The following is a 19869-nucleotide window of genomic DNA, read 5'->3' on the forward strand; positions in this document are numbered from 1 at the left end:
CATGCTACTTCAATTTATTTGGCTTTAATTTCCTTTGCCAAATGCCAACAGTTTAGATTACAAAAGCATCTCTGCTTTTAGGTATCACAATATATTAGATAAAATATTAACTACCTACTCCTCATTTTGATGGCCTCCTATGGTTTCCCTAAGTTATCTACCATTTCTATTACTAAATAATAAAAGATAAATCACATACATCTCTTGAAATAAATCAAAATTACACATGTATGTGATCAAATTCTGTCAAATAAATTAGCATCTCCATCATTTTCAATCAAATTTTTATTATACATGCTGGTTAAATAAATTCTTAAAAAATAATTATAAGACAATTAGATAAAAAATATTATTATAAAATAAATTAGTCCTCTTCTAAAACAACAGAAGGATAATTTTGTCCGAAGGAAATAATTTTTGTGGACCTATAAAGAATAAAAATTTATTAAAAATTAAAGTGTAAAATTTAAAATTTTTTAGGGATCAATATAGTCTAAAATGTTGTAAAATAAATTAAGTAATTATTTGTCGTAAAAAAAATGATTTTTTTTGTAAATTTATGTACTAGTCATTCTACAAATATTTCATGATGAGTAAAAACTTTTAAGAGTAAAATTATAAAAAAATAAATTTATTTAGAATGAAAGTAATATGATTAAGTGTAATTTACTTAGATGTGATTAAAAAATAATTGAATAATTATGTACCGTAAAAAATTAATATTATTGATGGATAAAATTAAAATTTATTTCTATGTATCATTTTTGTCCTCGACGTTTTCTTTCTATTTAAGTCTTTAACGTTTTAAAAATCGTCTTAATTTTATCCCCTCATCAATTCTGTTAACAGATCTTTAATGGTAGGACAACATTGAGCCAATTTTAAAATGTTAAAAAATTTAAATAGGACGATTTAAATATTAGAGACAACTTTAAAACTTATCCTAAATGTTAGAGACAAAAACTATATTTTACTCTTCTAAAAACCGTAAAAAGTGCGGAATAAATAATGTTGGCTATCTAATAGTTGAAAACCAATTTATTGTCTACCAACTTCTTCTCTAATTTCTCCTAATATATGTTATGAGAATATGAAAACAATATAGTATTCACATAAAACCTTTTAAAAAGGATTATTACTAGTGACACTTAATAAACTAAAAATCATAGATATAAGTATAAAGAACATAGAAAGATGTTTGATTATTTGACTTTTATTCCTTGGTTGGAGGAAGCAGCATGATTGAAGACAAAAGTTAAGATTGTGGACCAACATTGCACAAATTCATAGTATCCAAACCCAAACATAAGAATCAATGAATCATGATTGGTCATGGTCATGGTCCCTTTCTTTTGTTCGTTGCAATAGCCCTAAGTGTGGTTCAAATGGCGCCAACGGTGGATTTGGGCCAAGCTAAGGGGACATAGCATAAGGGCAAATTTGGCATAAAAAATATTGTCACCAAGGATAACACATAAGGAATAGAACAACTCTTTAAGGATTTAAAAATAACTAGTTTTCTTGTGAAAAATGAAATGATAATTGAGATACAAACATGTATATGTCAATTGTCAAGTAGTAATTTAATATTAAATTATTTAATAGTTCTCGATTATTATTTTAATACAAAAATATTTTTATAGAATAGTCACCTTAAAAGTATTATGACCAAATTGGCAAATTCTAAGCATAATAGCAATTTTTTTAAATCTTATTTTTACATTTAAAAATAAAATATAAATAACTATAAATAATATTTTCTTATCTATCATTAATTAATTTTCAAATGTTATTATTAAGAATTTAACTAATTTTGTAAGAAAAATTATAGTTAATTCTCTTAGTACAATATTTTTAAAAGATTTAAATTAGAAAATATTAATAAAAAGACAAAAACTACTAATTCAATGATTCAGTATTTGGATCAAGTATTATTACCAATTTGATTTTGATAATAATTATGGTTGTAATATATTAATGAGAAATGATAAATAAATCTGAAATACAGTAAATTTGATCAATTTTCATCACTAGTGGTATACTCATAACAAGTTCAGATATTTAAATTCATCATGACTCAACAGAGAAATTACCAGTGATCACTTACATGTATGTGATTTAAATTTAATTCCCCAATTGTGTGACTGCTGTCCACAAAAACTAATATTGAAATAAATAACAATAAATTATTATAACACACTCTTTTAGAGTTCTACACCAAGAGTGGGAAATGACACAAAGTACAAGCAGCACATTATTAAACAGTGAAGAACTTATCTCTAATAATCTTAACAAACACAAACACAAAAACAAGTTGAAGTTTGAAAATGGAACCTTGAATTCTTTGAATCCAATGTGCTGCTATCTATCTATCTAGCTACTAGCTAGCTACTTTATAAACTCATCTTCTTAAAGTAGTTCCACATATGCTCACAAGGATCAAGATCAACAACAATGGCTACTACCAAGTTCAGACATGTCTTTGGTGGATTATGGGGTTTTGCTACTTCCTGTAAGAAAAATAGTAGCACCCCAATTGGCTCAAGAATTCTCCAAAGGGATGTGGAAAAGGAAGAATTTCAGTATGCTAGTATTCTATGCCTATCAAAATACTATAGTGTCTTTGTGGTTCGCCTTGCAATCATGGTAAAATATCAATTCAATTCTAACTTATATGATTGTTAAGTTTTAGATGTTAGTTACAATGTAAAGTGTAAACTTTGTTTGGTTTTGCCACCGGTATTTGGATCATATTATCAGAAATCCGGCTAATTTTCGGCCGGAGAATTTTTTGGCCTATGTTAGTATTTTGATCTTATTACCAGAAATTCGACTAATTCGTCTCGAGAATCTATATGTAGGACTCAAACTTGAGACTATCAGAAAGTAGACTAGTTAGTCTACCACTCGACCAACCTATGTTGGTAGTTACAATGTGAATGATTTGCTGAGAGAAATTTTTAGTGCTAATTACAAAGCTTAGTTAGATTTGATCCTTTAATGTGCATAAAACAAGATGACCATTTTTGTTGTTCTAAGTTCTAACCATTGATTCTGTTTCATCATGTAGGTTATGCTAGCTATCTTGATTGGTCTTCTTACCATACTAACATGGCATTTCACAAAGATTTATACAACAAAATCTCTTAATAGCTTAGCCTATGACTTGCGTTATGAGCTTCTACAACGCCCAATCTTGAGGATGTGGAACATTTTGAATTCTACTTCTGAAATTACAATGGCTCAGGTCAAGCTTTCTCAGTACGTGATTAGAAGCCATGGCAATCTTACCACTCAAGAAAACCAAGTGGAGGTTAATCAATTTAATTATTTTACAACTTCATTGTTTTTCCACTCAATTTTGAATTAAGTTGTGTAATCAAGTCCTTACTATTGCAAAGTTTTCAAATTTTCATATAATTCAATTGATCTTTATCTAAATTTGTAAGGTGAAACAACAATTTATTCAATTCAACCTTTTTTTTTGTAATGCTAAATTTCTCTAGGGACTTGATAGAAATTGCTAAACTATAGTGATCAAATTGGAAATTAGGCCAGACTATAATGACTGCAAAATAATTAAACCTTATAGTTATGTTTTGAATTTAATTTTGATGCATAAAGCAGTTTTACACACGCATTCAAACAGATAACAACATGTCAATAAAAATTAACTACTTTTTACATTGGTTGGGTGAATAATCATCTGAAAGAACGGATATAATTGAACGACTGTGCAATTTACATTATTATTGCATCAAAATTAAACTCGTGATTGGTAACAATATCACTTTACTATCAGTTTGCTTATTTGTTCTGTTTTTTATTTCTTAGCAGATGTATGAAGCAATGAGAGCAGTAACATGGGCACTTTTTGCTAGTAGAAAAGCTCTTAACTCAATCACTGTCAAATACAATAATGGTTTTGTTCAAGCATTCCATAGAGACCTTAAAGATAACAACACATTCTATATTTACTCTGATCTTGCAAATTATTCCATTGGTGCAAGTGCAAGTAGTTATAACAGTGACATTAATTATTCATCACTTTCTTCACAAGAATCTTGGAATGATCATGACAACAAGTCTGCTGTATGGTATCGCCAGCCGTTGGATCCTGTCACCGGCGAAAAGATTGGAAAAGCAATGCAGATTGCCCCAGAAGACTCAATCCACATAGCAGGCCTATCCCAGGTCCCTGATGGGGTGGCTTCATGGCGTGTTGTCGTGAGCAAGTTCACAGATTCGCCTTTGCTTTCGGCTGCATTGCCTGTTTGGGATGCTTCTAACAAGAGTATTGTGGCTGTGGTGGGAGTAACAACTGCACTTTATAGTGTAGGACAGTTAATGAAGGAGCTTGTTGAGTTGCATAGTGGACATATGTATTTAACTTCTCTAGAAGGTTACTTGCTTGCAACTTCCACTGATGTACCTCTTCTTACAAATTCAACAAAGCCTCCTAAGCTTAAGATGGCTGTAGATTGTGAAAATGAAGTGATAAGGCTTGGAGCTGAGTATTTGAAGAAAAGTTCTGGTAACAAATTCCCTCCTAGCCATGAGGTTCATGTTGCGAATGTCAGGCTAGGCCACGACAGATATTACATCGATTCGTTCTTCCTAAACTTGAAGAGACTTCCTATGGTACAGTTGAATACAAATACAATGCCTTTAGACTTTAAAAAGAATCTATGAATAACCAACTACTACTATATTTCAAATTAATTGCTTCAATTTTGTGGCAGGTTGGCGTAATAATCATTCCAAGAAAGCATATATTAGGACAAGAAGATAAAAGAGCCTTCAAGACTTTGGTGATTCTGATATCTGCATCAATGTGTATTATAGTCATTGGATGGGTTTGCATTTTGATTTTGACAAATGGAGTCTCAAAGGAAATGAAACTAAGAGCAGAACTTATTAGTCAGCTTGAAGCTAGAAGAAAGGCAGAGGCATCAAGCAATTATAAGAGCCAATTTCTTGCAAACATGAGGTTGATTTTCTCAGCTTCAATCTGATTGATTATGCTAAACTTGTGTATAGCTTTTGGTATCTACTTTTGTTTTATCAAACATGTAATTAGGATCCTTCTTTTTGGTGCAATGCAGCCATGAATTGAGGACACCTATGGCTGCAATAATTGGGCTACTCGACATTCTTATGTCCGACGACTGTCTAACCAATGAACAGTGTGCAACAGTTACTCAGATAAGAAAATGCTCGACAGCGCTACTCCGGCTTCTTAATAACATCTTGGATCTCAGCAAGGTGACATATTTAATTATTTTGCTCAACAACATTCAATTATAAGTTCCTTGGAAAAATATGCACTTACTTGTTTGGAAAAACTTTCTAAAGATTCATAGAATATAGGTGGAATCAGGAAAGCTAGTTCTAGAAGATGCTGAATTCGACTTGGGAAGGGAACTTGAAGGACTAGTGGATATGTTTTCTGTGCAATGCATGAATCACAGTGTAGAGACTGTCTTAGACCTATCTGGTTAGTATATAATATGAATCATATTTTAGTATGAATCTAAAATCTTATTTTGGTGACTAGAAATCTCTTCAACAATGATTCTGATGCATCTTGTTAATTTTTTGCAGATGATATGCCGAAGCTAGTTCGCGGCGACTCTGCTAGAGTAGTCCAAATTTTTGCAAATTTGATCAACAACTCAATTAAATTTACTCCTTGTAAGCCAAAATTTATGTTCTAGTTTTCCTACACAAGTAGTGCTGGTGAAGTTAAGAAAATCTTATAAAGATTTGTCATATTGGTTCTTTTACTATGAATCAACAGTAAAATAAAATAACTAGGGATTACTAATCTTAACCCTTTGAATCGGTTTCAGCTGGTCACATTATTCTGAGAGGATGGTTTGAGAACCCAAATCCATGTAGTGATAATGCAAATCATCTGATGGAAGAGAAGAATTTACAGTGTGCACAAAAGACTAGAACAAGGCAACATGAGAACCATGCAAAGAGGACTTCTAAGAGGGATAACAAAGCAATCCTATGGTTTGAAGTCGATGACACCGGCTGCGGTAAGAACCTAGCTAAACTTGTCTTAAAAAGATTTAGCCTGTGTCTGTGAAACCTCAAGATCACGGATTCAAGTCGTGGAATCCTTATGTAATTATCAGGTTAGGCTGTTTGTATTTATTTGACATGTTTATATATAACTTATTCATATAAATCTCATGCATTTATAGGTATTGATCCAAGTAAATGGGATTCTGTGTTTGAAAGCTTTGAGCAAGCAGATCCATCAACTACTAGACTGTAAGTAATTTAAGTTTTAACATAAAATCTGTAGAAAATTATTTTCAGCTAACAAATTAACATGATCTTATCTATTATTACTATTATCTAGAGTTGTCATTGCACTTTTAAATTCAAATTATTTTGAACATATATCCAATAGTAGAAAGAACCTTTGAAATAACATGGGCTAAAGGCCTAAGTTGTTAAGGAACCTTTACTTATTTTCAGGCATGGAGGCACTGGCCTTGGTCTTTGCATTGTCAGAAGCTTGGTGAGTTAGACCCTTAATATATTATGTTTTGCACAATTCAAGTACAAATACCATTAAAAATCACCATTAATGTGATTGTAACAACAAAAACCCTGTGCTAGCATGAAGCATATGCTTATATCAGTTGCATGTTTTAGGCTTTAACATTACTTTGCATATAGAGAACATTATTTAGAAAATCATATTTTCATGTCTAGATTTGTATATAAATGCATTTGATCTCTTTAGTGATCTGGGGTGGCAGGTTAATAAGATGGGTGGAGAAATCAAAGTTGTCAAAAAGGAAGGCCCCGGAACACTGATGAGATTATACCTGCGCCTCGATACGGCCGGGGATGCCACAGAACAACATTGTTTGGTAGATATTGCAAACAATGGCTTAGTGGTGAGTAGAATTATCACTCTTGTCTTTGTCTTAATGTCTCTGTATTTCTGTCTTAAGACGCTTACCAAACACGGCCTAAGTCCTGAAATAATATGCATTGATTCAGGTATTGCTTGCACTGCACGGCAACATGGGAAGATCAATCACATCTAAATGGCTGCAGAAAAATGGGGTGTTCACAATGGAGGCATCTGAATGGAATGGATTAACACAAATTCTAAGGGAACTCTTTCATACAAGAAATTCAGCAGGAATTAACAATGACTTTGATTTACATTATCCAATACATGAGAGTTTGAAGTCCAAGTTACTTAGCATACAAGAAATCAAGAATCCAGTTTTTGTCATCGCAGTAGACATAGGACTACTCGATTTGAGCACAGATATATGGAAGGAGCAGCTTAACTTTCTTCACAGATATGTGGGGAGAGCGAAATTTATATGGGTTCTAAACCATGACACCTCTAACACCATTAAAATGGAGCTTAGAAGAAAAGGATATATGATGACAGTTAACAAACCACTTTACAAAGCAAAAATTGTTCACATTTTGGAGGAAGTTGTAAAAGAGAGAAATCATGAAATGCAAAAGAAGAACATGGATGAGCTTCATGAGAGTGATTATACTCATTGTGATGCTGCTAGCTCGGACGATTCGGACATATCCGAATCAGGTCCTTGTAATCCTGTTAAAAGTGAGAAGGTTGAGCAGTTTCATAGATTATCACTGTATAGGATTAACAACTGCTTAATAGGATTAACTGATGAACATTCAGAAGCTAATAACACTCCAAAGAAGGAAGAGTTATGTCAAAATAACCAAAACTCTCCAAAATCATTGTCTCTAGAACAAGATTATTTTCCAAGAGAAGCTCATCAAGGTGAAGATTCTGAGAGCAGAGGAAAAGAAGAGCATAGGATCATCGGCGGCTCGGCTAGACCGGTAAATGGAAAGAAATCTCTTGAAGGGTTAAGGATATTGCTTGCAGAAGACACACCTGTGATTCAAAGAGTTGCAACCATAATGCTTGAGAAGATGGGAGCAAGTGTTGTAGCAGTTGGTGATGGACAAGCAGCAGTGGATGCTTTGAATGGCTTGCTTGGTGTTGAAGATTTTAGAAGAGACTCAAACTTGAATGAAAGGAACACAAGATCATCATCTTCTCAAACTGAAATTCTCAGTTTCCCTTCATATGACTTGGTCCTAATGGATTGTCAGGTATGAACTAGAAAATGAAAAAAAGCTATATTAGTATTCATTTTATCTTTAGAAGCTCCCTCATGATTATACAAAAAAAAAAAAAAAAAAACAAAAGTATAGGAACTTCGTTAGAACGACAAATAGGTCTCCGACCTTTTTTCTTGAAAACAAATAAGTCCTCGTTTAATTGAAAATACAAAAACGACTCTTCATTTTCTAAAACGCGAGACATCTAAGTCCGTCTGGAGCACTTATTTGTCCTTATATATTTTGGATGAAAAGACTTAAATGTCTCACATTTTAAAAAATGAGAAACGTTTTTGTATTTTTAATTAGTTAAAGACTTATGTGTCTTCGAATTATAAAGTCCAGACCTATTTGTCTTCTTAAAGTCTAAATTATAGAAACTAGCACTTCTTTAAAAAAGTTTTAGATGTACGATTGGTTCTGTTTTCACATCATGCTTTTTTTTCTTTACAAAAATCTAAAAACAAAAATTATTGAAAATAAAAACGCAAACCAAACTCACCCTAAATTAGGTTAAAAAATTTGTACAATATAGAGTTTTATTTACAAACTATTAAACTACAGAGAACTAGTTGAAAATTAATTAAAATTACCAAGATCCCAGATATTGCTGGCAAATAGTGCCTCATGTAAAGTAGTTGTTTTCATCCATATAGATCATAGTTAACTGTCACACTTGAGTTTAGCTTCTAATTCTTGTTTGTGTCTTTGTGATGAAAATAGATGCCAAAGATGGATGGATATGAAGCAACAAAAGCAATAAGAAAATCAGAAGTGGGAAGTGGAGTTCACATTCCAATAGTTGCTCTCACTGCTCATGCAATGTCATGTGATGAAGCCAAATGCTTAGAAGTTGGAATGGATGCTTATTTAACCAAACCAATTGACTTCAAATTGATGGAATCCACTATTCTTTCTCTCACAAGAAGAACAATATCCTGACTTATAGATTTAGTCTCTTCTTTTTAGACACCTTAGGCAAGTACAAAAAGAATAATATATATGTATACAAGTTTACTACATATATATATTAACATAAGAAAAATATAGCTCAACATATTTACCTTAATTGATTCAGTTGTAAATGTTGCTCTTTGCTTCTTCCATTATTCAGATAAGGCCTTCTTTTCTTTGTTTTTTTTTTAATCTTCTTATTGTTTTTGTTCCTCATATTTTCACATTTCTTCTTGTGTGATTTTTTTAAATAAGAGGAAAAAAAAACTAAGGTCCAGTTTGGGTAAATAACTTAAATAAGTTCTTTTGAAAAAGGAGCTTATAAATAAGTTATTTTGTGTTTGAATTTTTAGTTATAAAAGTACTTATTTTAAAGTTGTAGCTTTTGGATAAATAACTCAAAAAATAAATTTTTTTATAAAAGAAAATGAATATTAAAATAACCATGATAACAAATACTTTTCAATATTGAATGTTGATTTTACATAACCTAATCACTAATATTGTGTATGATATGATAGGTGAAAATAAAAAATAAATATAAAATGCATGTCAATGTATATTTTATTGCTATTTTTTATTTTTTTATTTTTACTCCTATTAGAACTCTCTTCTTCTTTATTGAGGTCAAGAACTTGTTATAATTAACTATGAAAATAATAATAAGCTATAAAATTACATATGAAAAAATAAAATTAAAACTGAAATTTCATACCACACTTGAATACAAATTTAATAATAAAAAATAGTGATAAAATGATAAAAAAAAATTTAGAAGGAATATATGCAGTAAGTTGTTCAGACGTAATATTGTCTGAAAATGTGGAGTATCAATACTTCCACCAGATGTTACATAAAAATGGTGAAACTTGGAACATTGCGTGAGAATGATGGTGGAAGGTCAGTGCTTCTAGCAGACCTTACGTGAAAATGGTGACGAAGGGTCAGTATTTTCGTAGAATCAAGAAGGAAAGTAGATTTTTTTGTTTTAAAATTAATTTTTTTTAAGTAAGTGGTAGAATGACTTCTCGAGAAGCAAAAAGTCATATATTTCTACTTCTTCAAAAAGTTACAAATTAATTTTTCGAAAAGTTAAAAGTTTTTTTTAAAATAGTGCCAAACACATAGACGGTGACTTTTCATAATCCAAATGAATAATATATGCTTAACAAAGTTTGTAATAATGATCTTATATTTTACAAGAATATGAGCTCAATTTTCATTAACAATGAAAGGTGGACTTTGATAAATGACTCGTATATAATCTCAATGAATGTAAAAACTTTTAAGTAAATAATTTATTATAGATATTCTTTATTTCTATAAGTAATAATCAAATTCCCAACCACATAATTAGTGAACAAAATAAGCTTTGCCACAGCACACATCATAGTTAAATTAGTTAAACTTTCTTTTTTCAGTTCAATAAATTAGTTCTTATTTGATTTCTACTTTTATTTTCAGTTATCATATTTAGTATTTTCTATTTTTAAAAATTTTATAAAACAAAAAAATAAAATTCTATAAAATAAAAAATATTAAAAATAAAAAATGCAAACCAAATACTCTTTTTTTTGTCAGGAAATACTCTTTAAACTTTTTTCTAATAGAAAATTTTCTTGTTGCCTACGGTATCATCTAAATCTGAATTCCATTTAAAGATTGTTGCTAACTAACGTATATAAAATGAAATTTAAATTCCCAATACTTCATAGTTCATACTTATTTAAGCAAACTAATGAACCCACTAATAGTTCAGAAAATTTGTTAATAGTATTGAACCGGTGGTTGGGGAATTGGCAAAACATGGAAGGCCCAATAAAGGATAAAAAAGCCCAATAAGAATAATAGTGTTATAGTATACTTGTTCCCTAAGCAGCTGCTACTGCATCATCACACTCAACAGAGGAATCAACAAATTAAAACACAAAACAAAGCAAAGAAAGAAGAAACCTTTTTGACTCAACAACACAGCACAACACAGATTTGAATCGCACCACCACCCATGGCCAGGTACGATAGGGCTATCACTGTCTTCTCGCCGGACGGCCACCTCTTCCAGGTCGAATACGCTCTCGAGGCCGTCCGCAAGGGCAACGCCGCCGTTGGAGTCCGTGGCACCGACAACGTCGTGCTCGGCGTCGAGAAGAAATCCACCGCCAAGCTCCAAGACTCCAGGTAACACCATAACCCTAATCCTATATTTTAAACTTTTGTTCCCAAAGTTTGCGACTTTTCATAAAATCCCTTTCCGAAATTTTCTTACTTTGCCTGAAATGGTGATCTTTCGGACCCTCTACTCCCCAATTACTAGTTCTGTGATTCAATTTTTCTAATGTATTTCTAATTGTTATTGTGATAATTATTGTGGTTAGGCTTTCTGGCGTGTGATCTTTGCTGAGTACATTTTTGTAGGGTAGATAGATAATAGATCCCTTTGGTACCGAAAATGGCTTCTAGGGTTTATGTTTATTTGGAACTTTCTGTAATTAGGCATTCTATGTTGACTTAAGTGTTGATATGCTGATTTTACTTGGATGCTCACTAGAATGTAGATATTTTTGGGATGATTTTGCAGAGAAATGTTGTTTTAGCTTTGAAGTATGATATAGAACATATATAGGTTGATTTTGTTGTATAATGCTCCATTTTGAAACCTTTTTGTTGCTTGGCTAGCATATAATTTGATCACTAATGACTAGGTTTGAGAATATTGGATCCCTTCGGTAGTGTTTGGACTATTTTGATGTGAAGTAATTTCTTAGTTTCATGAAGGCCTTTAAGATGCTTTTGCCACAACCCTCAATGCTTTGCAAGAATTGTTAGCTCCTCTTTAGAAGCACTCAAAGAATTGAGTTTTGCAGTTTCTGTTGTGTGCTATATATAGCAATATAGGAGATAGTATGGTGTTTACTTGTCTCACCATTATGTTGCGTTATATTTTTGCAGAACGGTGAGGAAGATTGTCAATCTGGACGATCACATTGCTCTTGCTTGTGCAGGACTAAAAGCTGATGCACGTGTCCTTATAAACAGGGCAAGAGTTGAATGTCAAAGCCATAGGCTTACTGTCGAGGATCCAGTGACGGTAGAGTACATAACTCGTTACATTGCAGGTCTTCAGCAAAAGTACACACAAAGTGGTGGTGTTCGGCCCTTTGGCCTTTCAACCTTGATTGTTGGCTTTGATCCATACACTGGTACACCATCCCTGTACCAAACGGATCCTTCTGGCACATTCTCAGCTTGGAAAGCCAATGCAACCGGTAGAAACTCAAATTCCATCCGGGAGTTCCTAGAGAAGAACTACAAGGAAGTTTCTGGCCAAGAAACCATAAAATTGGCTATCCGAGCATTGCTTGAGGTGAGCTCATTTGTTCTTTTGTCTTGGTGGAAGCATACTTGAATTTATTATGTATCTAGGTTTCTTGCTGCAACATTTTGAAGGTTTTTCTTCTTTCAAATGCTAAAGGGAACTCTCCTCCTTTGTTCTTTGCATGTGTCTATCTTTTGATGCTTTGAATTTAAAAGGGTTTCTTCAATTATGAGTTTACATTCATTTTTCCAATACAGAAATCATGCCTAACCTTTCTGCTTACATAAAATGTATGAATCTTTCAAGTCTTTGTTCTTGATGCATGTTCTGGCAAACTATGTGGTACATAATCTAGCGATTTATTCACGTAAATAGTTTTATTTTCAGTTGTTTTATTAAAAAAAATTTTGTGAGTATCATGAAATCATTTCAGACATCCAATCTAATATTTCCTTACTTCAGCTTGTTATAAGTGTTGATGATGGTAAGTAGTATTAGCCTCAAGTTTCATCATTATCCATTTCTCCAGTTAATTGTTTGTTTTGTTCAACTGAATTATACTTAGGAATTCTTTAAAAATCCACTAATATAATTTAGTGGGTTGATAATATATTGACTAAAGCAAGCACTTGTCTGATAATTTGTTCTTAAAAAGCAAAATATTTATGTGAGGGGTTCCTTAATTGTTATGCTGCTACACAGCCCAGAACTTTTAAGCAAATTATATTAGGATGTGTATAGTACATGATTGCAAGAGGGAGTCACATTATTACTTTAATCATCTGCCAGATTCTTCATATATTGTTTGACAAATTTACAATCAAACCTGATAAATCTGATGGTTGTGCACTGGCTTGACACGACCTAACAATAGAATCGTCATAAGTGATTCTTTTATGTGTTTTGAATGATTACGGTGCTTGTGTGAGCTAGTAACTCATCTTATATGGAACTGGATAAATCAATAATGACTGTTTCACTTGTGACTTTTCCTTCTTGGTGTATGAAATAAGGTCGTTGAGAGCGGAGGCAAGAACATTGAAGTTGCTGTGATGACGAAAGAGCAAGGCTTGCGTCAACTTGAGGAAGCCGAAATCGATGCTATTGTGGCCGAGATTGAAGCCGAGAAAGCAGCAGCTGAGGCCGCAAAGAAAGCTCCTCCTAAGGAGACATGAATTTTCTGTTTCTTTTTTGTATTATGCGATCAATGTTCTTACTAGGTGTTGGCCGTACTTTAGTGAAGCAAAAATTAAAGCCACTGTGGCTAATATTGAAACAAAAGAAAAACAGCTGCTGAGGCAGCAAAGAAAGATCGTTTGAGGAGACATTTATTTACTTATGTTTTTCTTTTTCAATTTTTCTCATGAATTGTTCTTGTAGGTGCTATTGGTCCAACACAAAATGAGTGCTTTATTATTTGTGGGTCAAATCATATAGAATTTAATTTATACCGTCACAAATTGAGTTTTGTGTTGAACCATGATCTGACAGGAACTAGCAACTAGTATATCAACAGTTTGAGTTATGGTATACAAGAATATTTAGTAAAAGTTAATATTAACCAGAATATAAGAGTAATCAAGAGCTTTAATGCATTAACTAAATTAGATTATTAGCCTCTAATTTTATCCATTTGGTCTTGAATATCCATCGTACATTCTTTCTTGGAAATTCAGTTGTAGTAGTTTGTCTTCGTTACTGAATACCCAGTGTAGCAGTTTTACTTCATGAAGTTCATATGTACTTTACCAAGAAATTATCATTGCCTTTTTATGATTACAATCAATGAAGTAAGCGAGTTAAAATAGGGAGTAATATCATTCTGATAGTTATAGGAAGGGGGAAAAACTGGACTGTAGGTGGCAAAATCGTAAAAAATAGGACAAAATGATAAATTGGCCCATGCAGGTCTCGAACCTACGACCTTCGCGTTATTAGCACGACGCTCTAACCAACTGAGCTAATAGGCCAGTTGGTAATAGAGCAAGTTATTGTTTTATTAATACATTAAAATATCCACAAGAATATAATTGAAGACCTTCATCGATAGCATCAGGAGGAAGAAACATCTTCAGATTTTGCCATACATACGCTCGCCATGATCGAAGATTACGAGGTTCTCTGTTGTTCTTTTTTCCTTTTCCCCTAAATTCACTCAAGATGTAGTTAAAGTAAAAATTCGAAATTTCCTATTTTTAAATGCTTTCAAAAGTAAAAACCCCTGATTTCGTATTTGTCTTCTTTGATTCAACATATTCTGTCGATATCGTTGATACCATTTCCTGTGAATACCATCAATTTTCAGTTTCTCTATCATTTTTGGTTATCGTTTTGAATGTTTTGGATCAATTGTTCGCTTTGAGCTATGAATCTGTTAGTTTATGCTTGTCTTTGCTCTTTTCCTTTTCCAGCTGAATGATAACTCTTGAGAGAATTTCATTAATTTTGCTAGGGTTAGAGTTTTGGGTTCATTCATGGAAGATAGTAAACCTCTTAGAATTTTCCATATAATTTATGTTTGTAAGAGGTTGTACACTTGCACCTCAAAATCTCAAACACATTTTAATTGTGATTCTTGATGGTACTAGTTCATAATGATGGGAAGATAAGCATATGGATAATTTATTTCAGTTACAATTTTTGGAAATGAGAATCATCGTTTGAAGCTAAGTGTTGATGTGACTTATTCTGATTCTGGTTGTTGTTTGGGTTGAAGCTATGCTATCTCTTACCTGATCATACATATGATGGCAAGATAGTTAAGTTCCCCTGAATTTCAGTAAGCATTAACTCAGAATCTTGTATGGTGTTTGACTCGGAATTTGCTTTTTCGATTCTAATTCTTGCTTTAGTGTTTGTTGTTGCCATGGAAAGCTATCTTTTTTGAAAGCTTGGGAGATAAACAGTAGGAAAAAAGTGATGCTTCTGTTCTTACATGTCAAATAAAACAATATACCTTAAATGTATGATTTGATAGAGAAGTTTTGGTTCTGAGCATTAACAACAACTCCATTACTTGGAATTCAAAATAGCTTGTGATTTTGGGGAAAAAAGCATTGGTTTCTTTCTCCTTCCCCTTCAGGTTTCAATCTTACCGGTCGCAGTCTGTGTGGAGCGAGTAATTGCATTCACTTTGAACAATTTTTGTGAAAGAACTGAACTGAATTTGGTTTTTCAGGTAGAAGAGAAAAAGCAAGCTGCTGCTGATGTATTGTTTCAATATTCGAAATTCGTGATGGCATCCATTGGAAACCAGGTTCGACCCTGTGATTTGAGGTTACATTTGATGAAGGTATGAGACAACATCCCTGTGCCTGTTGTAACACTTGTTTAGTTATCTATGCTTTCCATCCTTACATAAATGCCATTTATCACTTTCAGGAGATTTCAGGTATGCCAACTTCGTTAAATAGAGAATCAACGCAGGTCGCAGCCTCTCCTGATGCAATGGGGGAGTCATCAAGTTCAGGAACAGCTAGACTCGATAAAGTTGACAGTTTCCGCGCACTGTAGTTGCTAATTGTCATAGTTATTGTCTAAGAAGTGGAATTATGACAACTTTTCATGTCCTATATCTGATTTGATCTATGTAGTTGATCTCACTTTATGTGACAAGATTTCCTTTGTTGATGTTGTTCAGATGTGGTTCCTTAGAAGCACTGTTCTGCATCTTTGCATTGGTACACAAGTTATGTTATCCTTTTGTGTAGTGTCTCATAGTTTTTATAAAAGTGTAATAATGTTTTGTTTCTTGGACAATATATTATCCATTTTCTTCTTAAGCACAAGGCTGATCACCAAAAGTGTTACCTTACAAATAACTTTTGTTTAATGAGTTTTTTATAAACATTTTGAAGTTTTTTTTCTCATAAAATTATGTTTTTTTTTTTCTGGTAGAACTCATAAAATTATGTGACTGTCATTATAAATACCCTAGATCTTCTCTTTAGTTTTTTTTCCCCCGGAAGATATGGAAAAAAAATGAGATTTTAATCATTTTATTAATTAGTTAATAATGCACATCAATATTTAGATATTGCTAAAAGTTATCTTTCTATTTAATAATAATAATAGGATTTTTTTTGTATATACTATCTAAAGAAGAAGAAAAAACTAGGACAGAATTATGTATAAAAGTATCCTACTAAACCATGTATATTTCAAAAGTCTTACAAATTGCAAGTATTTATTTATATTGTTAGTTTATAACAATTAAATAATTTCTTAATTTATTTATTCGTTAATAATTTTTTTTTTTAGTATTCATTTACTATTTATATAATAAACCACAATACATAAAAAAAATTCGATAATGATATATGATATTACGTAGGCTATTATATAGGATGTCAAATTTTTATTAAAAAGATGAATAACCAAAATTATTTACTTATCTCAATAAATAATTAAATATTGTTATAATTTCTTTTTATGCCATATTGGAATGAATAAAATAAAAATAAAAATAAAAATATACTTAAAAACTATATAGTAAACAACTAAAAATATTTCAGGTGCCCAAAAAAAACATATGAATAATTAAATAAAGGTAATCAAAATATTAATCTAAGAATGTTAATTACAATAATCAAATATAAATGCACTAATATATTCTCATTTTAATAACAAAAAACAAATGTACATTTTAGAAATTAAGACAACATTATTTTTTATTAAATTGATTAAAAAACTATGCAACTTTTCCCATATTGGAAGAACAAAATTATGCAAAGTTTTCATTTTTTTTTTTCTTTTAAGAAATGACCCGTATTAGTGTTTTATTTATGGTATGAGGAACCCGAACACGTTAACACCGCTAATCTAATATTACATCTTTCAACGGCTACTTTCTAACGGCTACCCATTTTTCAAAAACTTAAAAACCTGAACTCATCCGCATGAACAATCCCACACTCTCTTCTCTCTGCTTTTTCTTCTTCTAATCACTCATTCTTCTGCTTCTTCATTTTCAACACTGTTCTACTCTATCTTCTCTCAACAGAAACAAAAAGAAGAAAAGAATTTATCTTTTTTGCCTTTCACTTTTGATAATAATGTTGCAAGATATGTGGAATGCTCCCCCAGGATTCAGACCAACAAAGTCTGCACCTTCGTCGCCGGCGAAGCCTCTCGGGGTTCCAAGAACACGCTCTGAATCTTTCCACGTCACTCACAAGGTTCCCGTTGGTGACAGTCCCTATGTTAGAGCAAAAAATGTTCAGGTTAGGATCTTGGTTAACTTGCTTCTTTCTTGGTGTTTTGATTCATAAAATGCTCCAAACTAATTTAACTAATTATGATTTTTTTTTATCTAATTCTTTTTTTTTCTTTGTTTCAGTTGGTGGATAAGGATCCAGAGAGAGCAATTCCACTGTTTTGGGCAGCCATTAATGCCGGAGATAGAGTAGATAGTGCTTTGAAAGACATGGCAATTGTGATGAAGCAGCAGAACCGGGCTGAAGAAGCCATCGAAGCCATTAAATCTCTTCGAAGTAGATGCTCTGATCAAGCACAAGAATCCCTTGATAACATCCTCTTGGATCTTTACAAGGTAATTATTATTAAGATGATGATGATGATGCATCCAATGCGCACCAGTGTATTTAATTGTTTCTAGTTTCTAAGTGTTAGTCCTTCAACATTGTTCACTAGCAATGCTGAAAAACTCAATGTTAAATCTTGTTTTCTTCACAGAGATGTGGTAGACTTGATGATCAAATTGGTCTATTGAAGCACAAGCTGTTCTTGATTCAACAAGGATTGGCTTTCAATGGCAAGCGTACAAAGACTGCGAGATCTCAAGGGAAAAAGTTTCAAGTATCTGTGGAACAAGAAGCCACAAGGTTACTGGTATGAAGAAAATTGTAAACTTCAGAGTCTCAATTTTAACTTGTGTCATTTATTTATTTTGATTCTTATATTTATGTGTCCTTGTGATCATTTAACTTGGGAATACTTTGTTTTCTTTTTCTTTTTTTTCTGTTTTATATCTATTTGATATGCATTGTGATTAAGTGAATTTTTCCATCACAAATTACATGAAACTGAGCTGAATTTGTTGTTGTGAATGTGTAGGGGAACTTGGGATGGGCATTGATGCAGCAGAACAACTATGTAGAAGCAGAAGAGGCCTATCGGCGCGCGCTATCAATAGCTCCAGACAACAACAAGATGTGCAATCTAGGCATCTGTCTGATGAAGCAAGGGAGGATAAGCGAGGCAAAAGAGACCCTCTTTAGAGTGAAACCGGCTGTCCCGGACGGCCCAAGAGGCTCAGATTCCCATCTCAAGGCCTATGAAAGGGCACAGCAAATGCTCAAAGACCTCGAATCCGAGATGATGAGCAAAGGAAATGGTGATAGGATTGAACAGAAGAGACTCTTTGAGGCTTTCTTGGGTTCGTCATCAATTTGGCAGCCTCAGCCTTGTAAGGATCATCATACAAGCATGATGCCATCATCAATGATGAACAATAAGGCAGCAGCACAGGATGAATTTGCCGATGAAAACATCAATTCCAACATAACAACAATAAATCCAGCACCACCACCAATGCAGAAAAGTACCAAACTTGTTAGTGCCATGTTGGGGAATAATTCACTCAATGTTGCAGCCCCACCATTTTATGTATCAAAATCTTCTTTGTCTTTCAAGGAGCCTATGCCACAGCCACCTATTGAGAATCCTTTCTCGGAGACCCTTAAGAGAACAAGGTCTGGAAATGCTGCAGGATCCATGAGGGTGTTGAATGATGTGGGAGAGCTCAATAACAACAAGTTGCATAGGGAAATTGAGGTGCCAGAGAACAAAACAAGAAGGAGGCTATCATTAGAGGACAATAATGATGAGAAGAACAAGTTAACAGACTTGTTACCCAACAACAAGGACTTTGAAGATGCTATTCTTTCTGCAATTCTTGGACCCCCAAATGAGTCTCATACAACAACATCAAATGACACAAATAGCACCGGGATTTTCCAGAACAAGATTGACAAGAGGCTTAAGGTTTTTCAAGATATTACATTATCTTTGAGTCCTAGGGCCTGAAAATCAACCAATTTGATTTAATAATTTAATTACCTAAATAACATAGTTTTTTTTAGGTTGGAGATGAACTTGGTCTCCATTTTTTTAAGTAACTTCATTTCATGCTAGAGGAAGATGAAGTGTATTATGCATTTATGCTACATTTTTATAGCAGTTCTACGAATAGGAGTAGCTGCATGTAGACTATTTTGCATTAGTTACTTTGTCTATTACTTATTTGTTATGCCTTGTAAAATTCAGGCACATTGACTTTGTAATAAGCCGATTTTGAGTTGATACATCTTGAAATCAAATTAATTTGATTATTCTATAGCTTTGCTACATCTAGTTTGTTCTATTCACGCCAAATAGTTGAATGAGAAATAGTTTGTTCTATGGCCTTTCCTTTCTGAGCTTTGAGA

General features: G+C 32.7%; 4 protein-coding genes and 1 non-coding gene across 6 annotated transcripts; 4 read left to right on the plus strand and 1 right to left on the minus strand.

Annotated features, from left to right (window-relative positions):
• The first annotated feature begins 1532 nt into the window (after positions 1-1532).
• LOC112796647 (histidine kinase 1) lies at positions 1533-9281 on the plus strand. Of its 2 annotated transcripts, none has more exons than XM_072233183.1 (13): positions 1533-2646; positions 3071-3313; positions 3835-4641; positions 4743-4990; positions 5106-5265; positions 5371-5497; positions 5605-5694; positions 5853-6047; positions 6216-6285; positions 6496-6538; positions 6783-6923; positions 7030-8142; positions 8875-9281. In XM_072233183.1, exons 1-13 carry the CDS (start codon positions 2455-2457, stop codon positions 9091-9093), a joined length of 3648 nt encoding a protein of 1215 aa, XP_072089284.1. In that variant the 5' UTR covers positions 1533-2454; the 3' UTR covers positions 9094-9281. The 2 variants fall into 2 exon arrangements, with proteins under 2 accessions (XP_072089284.1, XP_025694993.1); XM_025839208.3 differs by having other exon boundaries at positions 3838-4641.
• Positions 9282-10861: 1580 nt separating this feature from the next.
• Positions 10862-13776, plus strand: LOC112796654 (proteasome subunit alpha type-7). Its single transcript, XM_025839220.3, has 3 exons — positions 10862-11283; positions 12055-12469; positions 13435-13776. Exons 1-3 carry the CDS (start codon positions 11111-11113, stop codon positions 13594-13596), a joined length of 750 nt encoding a protein of 249 aa, XP_025695005.1. The 5' UTR covers positions 10862-11110; the 3' UTR covers positions 13597-13776.
• Positions 13777-14279: 503 nt separating this feature from the next.
• Positions 14280-16203, plus strand: LOC112796665 (uncharacterized). The gene is made up of 3 exons (XM_025839230.3): positions 14280-14537; positions 15600-15713; positions 15803-16203. Exons 1-3 carry the CDS (start codon positions 14520-14522, stop codon positions 15932-15934), a joined length of 264 nt encoding a protein of 87 aa, XP_025695015.1. The 5' UTR covers positions 14280-14519; the 3' UTR covers positions 15935-16203.
• Positions 14318-14391, minus strand: TRNAI-AAU (transfer RNA isoleucine (anticodon AAU)). Its single transcript has one exon. It is a non-coding gene; the product is annotated as a tRNA-Ile (tRNA).
• A 1123-nt stretch (positions 16204-17326) lies between the features above and the next one.
• Positions 17327-19776, plus strand: LOC112796683 (protein POLLENLESS 3-LIKE 2). Its single transcript, XM_025839262.3, has 4 exons — positions 17327-17643; positions 17760-17972; positions 18116-18271; positions 18497-19776. The coding sequence occupies exons 1-4, from the start codon at positions 17476-17478 to the stop codon at positions 19466-19468; spliced, it is 1509 nt and encodes a 502-aa protein (XP_025695047.1). The 5' UTR covers positions 17327-17475; the 3' UTR covers positions 19469-19776.
• The last annotated feature ends 93 nt before the right edge of the window (positions 19777-19869 follow it).

This window comes from Arachis hypogaea, chromosome 1 (genome assembly GCF_003086295.3).
Source record: "Arachis hypogaea cultivar Tifrunner chromosome 1, arahy.Tifrunner.gnm2.J5K5, whole genome shotgun sequence".
Classification (NCBI taxonomy): Eukaryota; Viridiplantae; Streptophyta; class Magnoliopsida; order Fabales; family Fabaceae; genus Arachis; species Arachis hypogaea.

Coding starts and splice junctions, on each gene's coding strand:
- LOC112796647 (XM_072233183.1), top strand. CDS start 2,455: ATGGCTACTACCAAGTTCAGACATGTCTTTGGTGGATTATGGGGTTTT. Junction 4,991..5,105: donor CAATTTCTTGCAAACATGAG/GTTGATTTTCTC, acceptor GGTGCAATGCAG/CCATGAATTGAGGACACCTA. Junction 5,695..5,852: donor CTCAATTAAATTTACTCCTT/GTAAGCCAAAAT, acceptor AATCGGTTTCAG/CTGGTCACATTATTCTGAGA.
- LOC112796654 (XM_025839220.3), top strand. CDS start 11,111: ATGGCCAGGTACGATAGGGCTATCACTGTCTTCTCGCCGGACGGCCAC. Junction 11,284..12,054: donor GCCAAGCTCCAAGACTCCAG/GTAACACCATAA, acceptor ATATTTTTGCAG/AACGGTGAGGAAGATTGTCA. Junction 12,470..13,434: donor CTATCCGAGCATTGCTTGAG/GTGAGCTCATTT, acceptor GTATGAAATAAG/GTCGTTGAGAGCGGAGGCAA.
- LOC112796683 (XM_025839262.3), top strand. CDS start 17,476: ATGTTGCAAGATATGTGGAATGCTCCCCCAGGATTCAGACCAACAAAG. Junction 17,973..18,115: donor TCCTCTTGGATCTTTACAAG/GTAATTATTATT, acceptor TTTTCTTCACAG/AGATGTGGTAGACTTGATGA. Junction 18,272..18,496: donor AAGAAGCCACAAGGTTACTG/GTATGAAGAAAA, acceptor GTGAATGTGTAG/GGGAACTTGGGATGGGCATT.
- LOC112796665 (XM_025839230.3), top strand. Junction 15,714..15,802: donor TGAGGTTACATTTGATGAAG/GTATGAGACAAC, acceptor TATCACTTTCAG/GAGATTTCAGGTATGCCAAC.